General features: G+C 38.9%; 1 protein-coding gene across 1 annotated transcript in view; it reads right to left on the bottom strand.

Annotated features, from left to right (window-relative positions):
- Positions 1-13,090, bottom strand: part of igsf3 (immunoglobulin superfamily, member 3) — a 106,764-nt gene that overhangs the window by 83,367 nt on the left and 10,307 nt on the right. Inside the window, exon 2 of the mRNA XM_088644671.1 lies at positions 4,508-4,885. Within this exon, the coding sequence (XP_088500797.1) occupies positions 4,508-4,885 (378 nt within the window). The remainder of the gene's footprint in view (positions 1-4,507; positions 4,886-13,090) is intronic.

Raw genomic sequence — 13,090 nt, 5'->3', positions numbered from 1 at the left:
TCATTAATTTCATTAAAATTGCAAATTGTTAGAATATTTTGCATAAGCCCCTGGAATGAAAGGTTAAGAATTCAAACCTCACATTATATGATTTGAACTGAAGCATTCTTTAATGTTGCAAGGCTTTTCGAGACATTCCAACAGCCAAGGAGTGATTAAGATCTGGTTTTTTGTTACTGCCGTACAGATCAGTTGGAGAGCTGCCAAACAGGAGAAAATGGCTGACAACTTTAATTCTTGTCTGTAACAAATGGAAAGCAAATCATAACAGCCCAAGAGGGAAAGAAGACACAATACCACTTCACACAGTAAGTAGGAGTCGTGCCAGGAAAACTGAATTCCATGCCGTAGATAATGCAACAACTAATATGGTAAAATTGTGCTGATCATGTCAGTCCTCTTTGGAAATGGCTAAAAAGCTGAAATATAAGGTATGACCGCCAAAGGAAACAAACAGCCTGACATCACCCATTGCAAAACAATAAAAAACAAGTGTTGTGTTATATTAAGGGAGGAAAAAGACAGGTTTTTCAACTTGGTAATAGCTAAACTTACACCATATTAACATAAAAATATATTTACAACATACTATATACAAACTGATGTTTAATGGAAGGCTGAAGCAGGGAATAAATTATACAGACTATTTTCAACAATGGGAAAAAAATATTAATTGCACTGCAATAGCTAATTTGCTAACCCACTTAAAATATGTTTTTCTTGTGTATTTATACCTTGTCATTTTCAGTTTCTGCTGTATTAGCAAAGGATTCACAATAAATTAATTTCTTATTCAGCCTGTTTATGCAATGATTTGAAAATATCTAAACCCATTAGCAATTTCAATAATATATGCAACAGTAATCTCTTTAATATGGTTTATCTTTTCACTGCTATAGAGCAGAAAACCATTACAGATTCCAAATTGGTTCTGAAAGTATGATTTGTATTTTACAAATGGTAAAATTGTTTCACCTTTCTTATTGTATACTTTATCAGTTGGAGCACAGCAAATGAATTACTATTTACTACAGATTCAATCAGGAACTTGAAAAATATATGTAGGGGAACAATCCTTTACAGTCTCCTGTCTTGTGGGTAGTGTTTAATTACCATAATAATAAAAAATATGTTCTAAATTGCACATTTACCTCTGAACTACATTCAAATATTATTAGGTTGCAAATTTGTTGTGATGCGAGAACATCATGGTTTGTTTTTAAAGCTTTGCTTATGGAAAAGCCTTCAGCACAGAAATCTCCCTTGATTTCTGAATATCAAGCTGGACCAAAGCTATGTGCTATTTTGCAACTAGGATGCATTGCTCTGCTGGAAGTATATGGCCAATAAGTCATCTTATAATAAAACAAGTTCACTTTTTTTACAGTGCAAGACCAAGATTCAAAACCTTGGTTGAAATCTGGCAACAGGACTCACCCAGGCAGGTTTCCATTCATGTTCCATATGACAAAACAAAAAGAAAACACTGTTTTGCTGGTGCACATTTCACATTGCACAGGTGTTTTCAGCCTGTTGGTAATCTATATACTATAAACTTAAAAGGCATACACAGGTTTTCCAAATGGACACTTTTTAGGGCTGTCTTTTTGTCCCGAGAAACAGAGAAAAGAAAAATGTATTTAGGAAGTCTGCACCTGCAAAAGAAATCTTCAAGCCACATTAAAGCTGAAGCAAGTGCACGCCCATGAAGCCAGAGCAAGCCAGTACAGCAGTGCTTCTGTAGAATTACAAACTACAGAGTATAGAGTATATACTTCATCACTCCTTGTTTATCTTTCTGAAAATCTTGGAACCTTGAGCAGACAGCATTCTACTTGTTCTTACCAGTTCCTTGCAATTTATTTCCAGGCACAGAAACTAAAGGTCTATCTAGACGTGCCTCTGCAGTTTTTGCAGACATACGAAAAAGGGAGGAACTGTAGCAGGAGTATCCGAGAACTCAAATCAGTTGATCAAAATGGCTGTGAAACGGCAGCTGTAATTTCAGAAGCAAAGTATATGAAACACAACATTTTCTTGTATGTCTAAAGCAGGTAAACATGGAAACAATAGGAAACTCAGATATTGTTACAGCAAAATGAAACACCAGAACAGGCTTACGCTGTAGAGAGCAATATTTCCCTTCAGTACCTCTCTCTTTAATGCTAAACCAGAGGAAAGCAAATTCAGTTTCATTACCATTGTCTCATATTTTTAGTATCAATACTGGGACCTTTTGCTAAATAACGGGTCTCAGAGGTGCAGATTTTAAGACGTTTTGCGGATTTTCACTTTAATAAACTGAAAATGAAAATGTTATCTAGAAAGAAAAATGCTTTAGACATTGCTTCAGCCATTTATAATGAAGTGAAAAGAGGATTCTGAATGAATACAAAATAATTATACGATGAAAACCAATATGTATGGATTATACAATTGGGTGAAAAAGTCAGATTATTTTGTAATCAAGCATTTGGCAACATGCTGGATGAAGGCTGGAGAGTGACATCCCGTTAATATCTCCACCTCACAGCCAAAAGGAAAATGTTACTCATATTGAAAAATGGCCTTCAGTGTGCACCACGCTATGGCCCTCTTTAAACAAACGTCTCATCACAAAAACTAAACATCTATGTAGATGTGATGTGACAAAATTATTTAAAAAATAACATATAAAAACAATTTATTATTAATATTTTTAAAATATTAAACACCCCCACCCAGGAGTAAACAGTCATATCTGAGTACTTTGTAGAAATTCTCTGCTCCGATTTTAGGTTCTTCGACTAAATTGATTTTATACCTCTTAAACCACATTTTCAGGACATGCCTGTATGAAAGACATTGACACAGTGCTCGGCCATGAAAACAGAGAATAAAATGAACGGATTTCTAAATCAATTTAAGTCTGGATTTAGACAGCGCATGTTTGAATTCTAAACTACATCCCTAAAACGAATGAATCATTTTATCTGCGGAGAACAAACGATGAAAACAGCATACTAAGTGACAGTCCTCATTAGCTACACAACAGCAGAAAAACTATGTTAATACCCCATAAGATAATGCAGGGGATAATATTTTACATAATTCTTGGGCTGCTGAAGTCCAAAACCAAGACTAAAACCAAACTGGGCACACAGTCAGAAGCACGTCCATGAATGAGAATGGCAGAGGGGTCAAAGTGCTACCAGCTTCAAGCGGAAAAGCAAGTTAATCTCCCAGAAGAGCCTGAGGCGATAGGAGACGGGAACTGAAGAGCATCTTCAAGGTGGCAATTACATCCACGGTCACAAGCGCTGTTAAAGGTCAATTTGGAAAAACACCAAATGCCACTTCAAATGGGATCAAACGTCAAAGAGCCTTATCACCATTATAATAAACTTTCAAAATCCAAACAGTGTGCAAAATAACCTGTATTCACACATATAACCTGTAAACACATGATTACATGATTCCCGTTTCTCTCAGTACATTCGACACTACACAGGTGTTAGTCATGAAGTGAGGAAAGCATTTTTCAAGCATTATTAAAATTTTGCAATGAGTAAATATATTACATGCGTCTCAAAAGTTTAGGGAAGTGGTGTAATGTGGTACAGTATGTTCACCATATGCTTAACATTTCTTTCCTGTTTCAAACCACGCAAGCGCATTGTCTGCAAGATGTGTGCAGCTGCTGTGAGGGAGGACTTGTCCAGTAATGCGATACAAGTGATAAGAAAATTAGGTCAAGAGGTTGGAAACACAGCAGGTCACTGTATGCTCTTCCTCATCTGTTCACATCAACACTTCTCTCTCCCACTCAATACTTCAGAATCACAGCAAAGGCCTCCACACCCCATTCTTACTGTCCTGATCTCTCAACATCACATCGAACCAGGAACTGTAAACCTATCCAGCAGTTCCCATCTCTCCAAATTTGAGTTGGAAATGAACCAAACTGGTAAAGGTTTGCAACCTTACAATACAATAATCCAAATCTGTAGCTTAAAGCGGTCAACTGCGTAAAAAAACGGGGGTACAATCAACCCCTCTCTTCATAGTTCAGCCTGGAGTTTTGTTTAAATGCTCAGTAAATACACTCTGCTGATCTCTAAATAGACAGGAAGCTTCTGTTCAAAACCAGGCACCCGGAGGCAACCACATATCTAATATGTCAAGCTAAGCTGACGTATTCTGTTCCATTTACATCTGTGCAATTCTGAGGATGCCAAAGGAGCCTCATGGAGGAAGGATGTGCTGTGTTCTACATGAATTTCTTAAACCTGACCTTGCGAAACAAAATATTTTGGCTAGATCTACAATTCTAACTATTTTAGCTAAGCAACCAATTGAAAAACATTCTGGGTAACTCTTAGAACAACAGGTTTTCAACAACGGGGATTCAGGTTTAAAACTGAAAAAAGTTCTGGAGTAAAAGTGAAACAAAAGTAAAAAGGTTTGCAGCAGTGGGGACTGCAAACTGGGCGAGAGAGTCTCCGAAAACCTTTAGAGCGTCTCTTACCAGTGACGTTGGTCTGAGCGCTGTATATGCCGAGGTACTCTGCGTCGGTGTTGGGGGTGTAGCACTCGAACACGCCCTCGTCCTTCAGCTCCAGCTTGGCGATGTGAAGCAGCACGGAGTCGCCACTCAGCCTCTCGATGTAGATCTCCTTGTTCTGTACCCGCTGGGCGTAGACCGCGTACGCGTATTTCTCCTCGTTGGTGCTGACGATCTTGATCTCCTGCAGGGGGGCCGAGTGCCGATACATGGACCACTCGAAGTGCTGCTCCACGCCCTCCGTGTAGCCCGTGACATTGCACCAGATGGTGATGTGGGAGCCCTCCGTGCGGTACAGGGGCCCGCTCTGCACAGACACCACCCGCCTCGCTGAGCTCGCACCTGCGGGGAGGGAAGAAAGGGGCAATTTACTCACCCACAGTCAAACTACACCTTCCTCATGAGTGTGTATTTCAGCAGCTTGCACAGACGGCAAGAAAACAGAGCTGGAAAAGGCCGCCTGAATGCAGACAAACAGTTTGTGGGCAAAAGGCACTGTTCAGAAACCGAAATACCAGTTTAACTACAATGAGAACACAGAACTGTTAAGGTGCTGATCCCTTTTTAGGGCTCAAAAGCACCATGTGACGTCAATTCCCAAACTTTCAAAAGAAATCCTAATGATTATTAAAAAAGACATTGTTGCGTCTTTAAAAGCAAGTGTGTGGTATCAGCTGTTCATCTGGTCAGGGGTTCCTTGTTGGATGCTAAAACAGTAACAGACATGGCAGGATATTGAATGTAATTTCCTGAGCAATTTAGCTGTCTCATCTGGCGACTGTCAAAGTTACCAAAATACCGAAATGAATTGCCCCTCGAAGCAGCAATTTCTGTCTTGTACAATTAGTCCTCTGCTAGTGCATTTAGATAAGAATTTCAATTGAACGTGAGTTTCTGTTCAATACGAGATGAAATGCTATGTAAAGCAGCAGACACCTGACATGATTCCAGAAAAGGCAGCTTCTTCTAATATTCTCTTTCGGGGGTAATAACTTTTTTTTCTATGTCCGAAATCCCTAGAGTGCATCATCCTTCTCTTGACTCTGTTCGGTTACGTCTTTCCATCTGTCTGAAAATCAGCTCAAAACAGATGTCAGGTTGTCTCTGTAATCTGCTCTGTATCCTGACAGACAAAATCCAATTTATTTATTTGGATGGAAATATTTACACAATATCTAGGGCACAGCACATGAAAATCCATACCATCCAAAGACCCAAAAACATCCTTTTGACAGAAGCAGCCATAATACAGTCAGTCACATACAGTATCTGTATTAGAGATACAGATACTCCAGCTATAAAAAACCTGACATCAGAGTTGCATATTCACAGATAGGAGTATCTATTGTATTTGCATCTCTGCCAGACTTATCAGGAGGGGGAAAATAACATTTTAGGGCAAGGCAATGGTTCTATAGTCCTCAATTACTCAAGTTTAGTTTTTCCACTACACAACATGAGAACCATTTTTGTGTCATGGGTGCAAAAAAGGTCCATACACTGTATACATCAGGCACAAAAACAAAGACATACCTATTTCCATTACTTAGAAACATTTTAAAACTGGAAAGTGTGCCATCACGAAAAGTAGCTTCTTCATTTTTAAATAAACACTCTGTGATAACTACTGCATATTAGAGCATATTTTTTCATTAAATAATATTGCAGGGATCGCACAACAGTATATGAAGCGTAGAGTATCTAATACTGCTTTCCTAAGGTCTCAAAGCCTATTTCTTTGTTCCGAACACCAATGCACGTGTGACGCAGGACTTCACCCCTCCTGTGCATCAGCTAAACAACTGGAAACAAGCCGAGGAATGCTATGAGACTCTATGTTGCACCAGGGACATAACGATAGCTGTGGCCTAATGTGAAGTCAAACCAAAGCATCCATTAGCCATTAGAGCTCAACAGTGGGCATAGTGCTAGGGTGAATCAAAGATGCTGTGCTCAGCAATATGGCCAGGAAAATGGGAGACACTTAGTATGCGTCAGCAGGAAATCTTGGAACCATGTTAATAAAACCTGGTCTATCCAATGTATTTTACAAAGCTGTTGCATTGTTGCATTGACCGTTTTTGGTTTCCATAATTATTAAATTAAGTTTTAATACAATGTAAAAAGGAACCAGTAATAGGTTAATTCCACGCTGAAAAGAGAAGAAAGAAAACACAAGGTGTCGTCCGCGGAGCCTTCTTCAGGTGTGAGCAATGTAAAAAGTACTTATTCTACAACTGCTGTGCCAACCTTACACTTTGTTTGAAATAAACCCTTCTAGCTTCTAGCTTCTAGCTCATCATATCTAGGCGTTTCATTAAAATGTTCATAGCTTCACTCTTCAACAACTGACATTTTAATGACTTAAATAATTCAATACAATAACTTCAATAACTCACATTTCAATAACTGAAATGTTAAATACAATATAAAACCAATTATACAGGTTACACAAAATTCTAATACTACCAAAAAAACCTTCAAGGACTGTAGGAGAGACTAAACGTGCAACATCATAGCTCTACATTCTTACCTTCCAAGGTCTACTAATACACAACTACGAATACTGACAGGAATTATATTACTGCTTTTAGCCAGTCACAACAATCAATTTGTTTTTTTCTGATTTAATACTGCTTTAAAATATTTTATTAAAATAATTTACCACAATTTAAAAAATAACCAAATCAATTTCCTACACTTCTTTTTCAAATCTAGAGATACATCTATCGCACTGGACATGCAGTACCACGAATTCCCCGTCTCTCCTCTGCCGAGTGTGGACGAGTGACACCTGCCTTGTACCTGCGGTCCGGAATGTTATTAGAACTACGAGAACTGGCCAAAAGAAGAAACATCTGACCAGGCGTCGCCGAGATGCAGTTGTGACAGAAACACTGTCCTTTCACCAGACAGACACTTCTTAGGTGTTAGGGATGTATGGCTGGATTATAACACCAGACGTTGTAGAAATTTAAGGCTTTACCGGGAACCCAGTCCCTTAAACAATTTGGAGACAATCTTCACAAACACTTTCTTGCATGTTGAAGCTCTGAAAAGGAGCTGTTGGCTTTATTTAAAATTACACAACAGCCACGAAGGACAGGCCCACTTGTGTGTCTGTTGGCTCCTAACAGACTCTCATACTTGTTCATGAGATTGCATTTTTCAGTGACATCTTGTCCTTTTGTTCCTTGCAGATTCTTTTTTTATATATATATTAAATGCTAACCTTCATCTTCTGGAATAAAAAAGTTCCTTGTTTTCCCTGAGAACTGCATTCTGTTCTGTAAATTAAAAAAACACTAGATGAGCACTCCCCTTGACCTTTAATCAGCACTGTGGAAAAGTGACAAAGCCCAGCGGGTTTAAAGGCTTTGTACCTGCAAATCATCACTTTCTCAACACTTAGGGGTACGGGATCGTGTTGACCACCCGAGCAGGGGATTTACCTACTAGAGACTCCAGATGTAAATCCCTATACCCCGCCATGCAGATATAGCTGTCAGGATAATTCCTGACTGGTTGAAGCACCAGACTGATCAAAGCTCATGTGCCCTGTGCAGACACAAGCGTTTTTTTTAAGGACTGTGGGCAATCCGCTGCCGTCACTGGCTGTGGATGAATTGCTCTAACCCATCTGGCTACTGTTTGCTCTGTGATTTTTATGCAAGTACATTGGAAAGGTGGGGCTGAGGGTCTTAGTGCAAAGGTAAGCGCGTTTAATTGTACTTTGCCATCGAGGAAATATTTGCTTTTTGTCCGGCTTTGTTTCTGGGCGATTCCGGTAATTACAACTCTAAAAACTGGAGAACAAGGATGGCTTTTAGTCACTAATAAAAACATATTCCAGTATACTCTGAAGGTTTAAAATGAAACCCTTTTTAAACCACAATTTCAAGGAGTTTTGCCGACTATAAAATGCCATGGTGCTGTGATGTTACAGAATGCTGATCAATGTTAAATTCCCCACATTTTAAAAATGTTAAGCTGTGTTTCTCTGTGAGAGAGAAACAGGGAGAAGTAATGTGGGCCACAATTATTACATTTTACCAACTTTATTACTGGGGAAATCCACAGATGTAACATTTAAGTATTTGCATCTAATACCTCTGCTGACAAACTGAGCTGAAAGATAATCAAAGCAAGACAGCACTCCAGTAAAACAGGAAACAGATAAGGCTCTGAACAGTTCATAAGAGGAGAACCCACTAGCGCTAATGCCAACCAGAAGCAATTATGAATCACTAGTTCATGATAGCGTGGTGACTCAGCTGGAGAGAAGTCTGGTAAGGAAACTGAAGGTAACCCACTGCTAGTTCCCACTACCAGAAGACATGTTTCTGGTAGAAACACGTTACAGACCTGTTTAGACAGCAGCCACACAGGAGTACAACATTTTAAACAAACCTATGTGTTCAACTTAAACGTTTAATGAGAATACAAACACCTTACTTTACTATATATTTTTAAGTTCATACTAGATTAGGTACTTCATTATTATAAATCTAAAGCTTTAAATCATTTTTCCATGAAGTGTTTTTATAAATACAAAGAGCAGTAATTCTCTATAAGGCATACAGTTATGTTCACCCAGTGGCTAAGAAAGGGTAGCTTCTGACTTCAGTAAAAGCCAGGGTTGCGTAAAGACTTGTGGAACAGAACCTTTCCATAACCCGGAGAGAGGGTGTGTGTTTAGTGAGAATGCAACAGCTAGAAGAATGGCTTAGCTCTTTGAAAACAGAGGTAAATAACTGCATATCTTTCTCTTCTCAGAGTTACACACAAAGTACCATATTCAACAGCCAATTACCTGTCCTTCTAAGAGGCTGGAACAGCCATTTCTAATAAATAGAAAGACAAAGGGAGGGAGCAGAACTACTTGGAGAAAAAACAAAAGCTGAGGGGAACGCCTTTTCCCCAGCACAGCCTCCTGATACACATCTGTGTGAAGTGACACTGGCCATCCCTGACCTCTGACAGGTCTGCAAGGTTCCACAGGGAAAGATGTGACGGACCGTTTCAGGAGACCCGGTCTCCAGAAATGTGGAGATCATACCAGAGATGTGTCCTCCGACAGAAAAGAGGTGGCTCCTTCCTTTCCAGGAACCAGACTTCTTTCTTGGTGAAAAGGCAGGTGTAGCACAAGCTGTTCTGGCTGTGTACAGGAGTGCTGCACTCTTCAAACACCAACAGGTACTTACAAAAATAAATGGGAACTGCTTTTCAATAGCTTTTCACCTAAAGCACAGCACTTTCCAGGGCAGGACAGTAATATAGCACTACAGTTTGTTCAGAGTGTGCTTCCTGATACACTATCCCATTTCGAATGTTATTTGATGTCAAATCAGGTAATAAAATTCTGAAAACTCCACTCTTAAAAAGATTAATTAAAAATTAATTAGCACACTGGACCTCAGATATTAATTAGAAATCATAGCAAACAGACTCTTTGCTGTAAATTTAAATGCTGTAAATCAGTGATATTATATACAATATAAATTTAAATTTAAAATTCTTAAGTATTATTATTGATGGTCCAACAACATTCTAGTGTAATTTATAATTGCCTCTTCATTTTGCTACACATTAAAGAATGCGTCACTGAAAAGCTCACCTGGCAGTGTTCATGTATTTATAAGCAATACCTCTCCTTCATGCTACAGGAGAGGGCACTTGCACAAACAGCTGAATTTACTTGGGAGAGTCAGAGCAGCGCAATTACAAGTGGATCAGGCTCTAGCAGCGAGGCAGCTGAAAACAGAAGGAATTAACCCTCATGAAAATAAATGAAGGAAAGATTACAAAACGAAAGCAGGCCATTTGGCCCATGCATGCCCTTTTAATGTGACAAACATTTCTTCTGGACACCCAGGCAGCACAAACCTCACCACAGCCTATTCATTAATTATCTCTAGCTACTGCTGGGTGCTCTCAAGCATGGCATTAACGCTGGGTATACTTCCCTCCTCCAGAAGGGTAAACTGTGCCATTTCTCACATGCTTTAAAACTGAACTTCTGTCAAAGGCTTACACGTCTCTCTGCCCCCATTGTTCACGCTGAATATGAAAGAATTCATGCACACGTCGGCTTTCATTTGCAGAGATCTAAACCTTTTCAGTGAGGATTTACAGTCTGGAAAGACTTCAAAGGAGCGAACATCCTGAGCGGCTGTAAAGCCTGTCAGTGAAATTAGAATCCTCTGCCTGTGCTGTCGCACTGCTACTCATTCTGCCTGCCTTATGCACTATCGGCCCATAATAAAGAACTAATTCCATCAATGACCACTGCAATCAGATGATCCGAGTCTAAAACGTCTAATAAGAGTATTCTTCTGCCTGTATTGTACGTATATTCAAGTGAGTACTCATACCGATGATACTAGTCCCTACATTTCCCCCAGTTCCAACCAAAGATTCTCCCGAAAAAGAAGCTTAAAAAAACCTGGAAGAAATGTTACATTATTCCCTGAGTTTCTATGTCCACAGCTGATATTACAGAATCCATTCAAGGTGAGTGGCCTGTTTTGAATACGGTATGTGCAATATGAAAGGCCGTGGCTGCACTATTATACATGATTAATGACTACCTCTGCAGATTTACAAACAAAGCTACTTGATCCCACATTGCTAACCAATTTCAAAGCAGTACCACACATTGTTGACTAAGCAATGTTGTTAAACATTGTTTTGTATTATGGTATTGTACTGTTGTGGTATTTTATTACATTTATCATATATGTTAGGTTTTGAGACAAATTCTCTTAGGGGCCATAAAGGTTAATTCATTTCAACTGTTGATTAATGTTTTAGGCCAGCCCTTTGATTTTGCATTAATATCAATTTTAAGGTCTTATACAAAAAAAAATTTTGACTGTGAACTGTAATGCATTATGAAACAAAGCGAAAAAGGATCTTGGGCCCTTTTCTCTTTTTTCTTCTACATTTTACTACCGTAACACTCGACGGTCCAAAACCCTAGTGCGAGAAATTTTCCTTCGAAAAAGTGCGATTGCATACTATCTGTTGCAAATATTCATGGTTTCTTATATTCATGTACGGAAATCTGGTTAATTAATGGAATCTTAAGTTCCAAGAATTTACGTTGCTTCGCTTCATTTTTTTTTAAACTCAACTAGACTTGATGCAAATACATGAGATTTTCAGACCAAGGCATGAGACCGCGAGATTCCCTCGGAAAGCGCAAATCTTGAGATGTCTGCGATTATGTACCATCGTGGCTGCTGGCTGGCAGATGATCTTGAAATGTATCACAATGAAACAGTAATCCGGTGTGGATTCTAGTGTACACTGTATACAACTGCGGATAACCTGTACTGCTTCAATTTTATCACCTGTATCCCACAGCAGAAACAACATTTACAAACTACTCTAAAGGTCGGCACAGCTCGGCGGTCACGGGTATATAGATGCACTGGTGTCTCGCGTCACCAAAGAAACCGTTGCTTTAATCTATCAGATTACAGAATCAACCGGCATGTTTACACACTTGACCAAAAAAAAGTTAACTCCAGCTGTCTGGAAGTCCTAAAGAGGATTATTCAGTGAAAAAGAGCTAATCCAATCAGGTGCAGAACACATCTTATCTAAAGCAAACACTGCCACGAATTCATTAACACCTGAATCGATTACCATAGTCCTCTGGCATAATCTCAAAAGCTACTTTTACTGCACCTGTGGAGGTGGAGGTGGCTTCAAAATCTAATGTCAAAGGGTTTGAAAAGGCGTAAAACATAAAAACATACAGCTTCTTGATGCCTGTTTTATATCCAAAGTGAATGTTCACAGTATGAATCAGACCCTACGTTTGGAATTTCAGGTGGTAAGGAAACAGCCAACACTGTCCACGTACGATAAACAAGATTAACCACGTCAATTAATTCTAGGAGCAAGAACGATGAAAAAACTTGTAAAACGTCAATGCAATTCTATGTGCGAGCACTTCTCAACAAACTAAAATGTCCCAATTCGCCTAGTTAACTTAAAACTGTAGATGAAAATTTGTTGCATTTTTGGGACCCAAATCCAATACTTGTTTAACAAACTTGTTTTTATTTGGGAAAATTGGTAAAGGCTTCAGGAAAACATTATGAATTTGGATTGCTCAGCCAAGATCACATCATTTTAAGCTATTAACGTTTTTTACCTCAAGCAATTACAGATTATCTAAAAACATACACATTATTAATAAAACCTAGTCAGTAGTGTTTTGCTAAACTCATTTCACATTACTTTGAAATTGATACAAATGGCTTTCATTCGTGTAGCCTTAACTTTATGTCATTAGAGACACTATAGTAACATGTTTTAGCTATTAGTAACTATATTGAGTATTAGTTTTGCATGGGTAGTGAGGAGCAAGGTTTACACAATGAGCTGCATTCTGGATACATGCAGGGTTTTCCTAAAGTGTGGAGTTTTTCTTCTTTAACTAAGGAAGCTTAAACCCCTGACAAGCCTTATTACAGAACCACCACCGGTTATATTCTTGATTTTTGTAAATGTGAATATGAAGTCAAAGAGTCC

Source organism: Lepisosteus platostomus, chromosome 2 (assembly GCF_059453375.1).
Source record: "Lepisosteus platostomus isolate fLepPlt1 chromosome 2, fLepPlt1.hap1, whole genome shotgun sequence".
NCBI lineage: Eukaryota > Metazoa > Chordata > Actinopteri > Semionotiformes > Lepisosteidae > Lepisosteus > Lepisosteus platostomus.
This window is presented reverse-complemented; position numbering and strand designations above follow the sequence as displayed.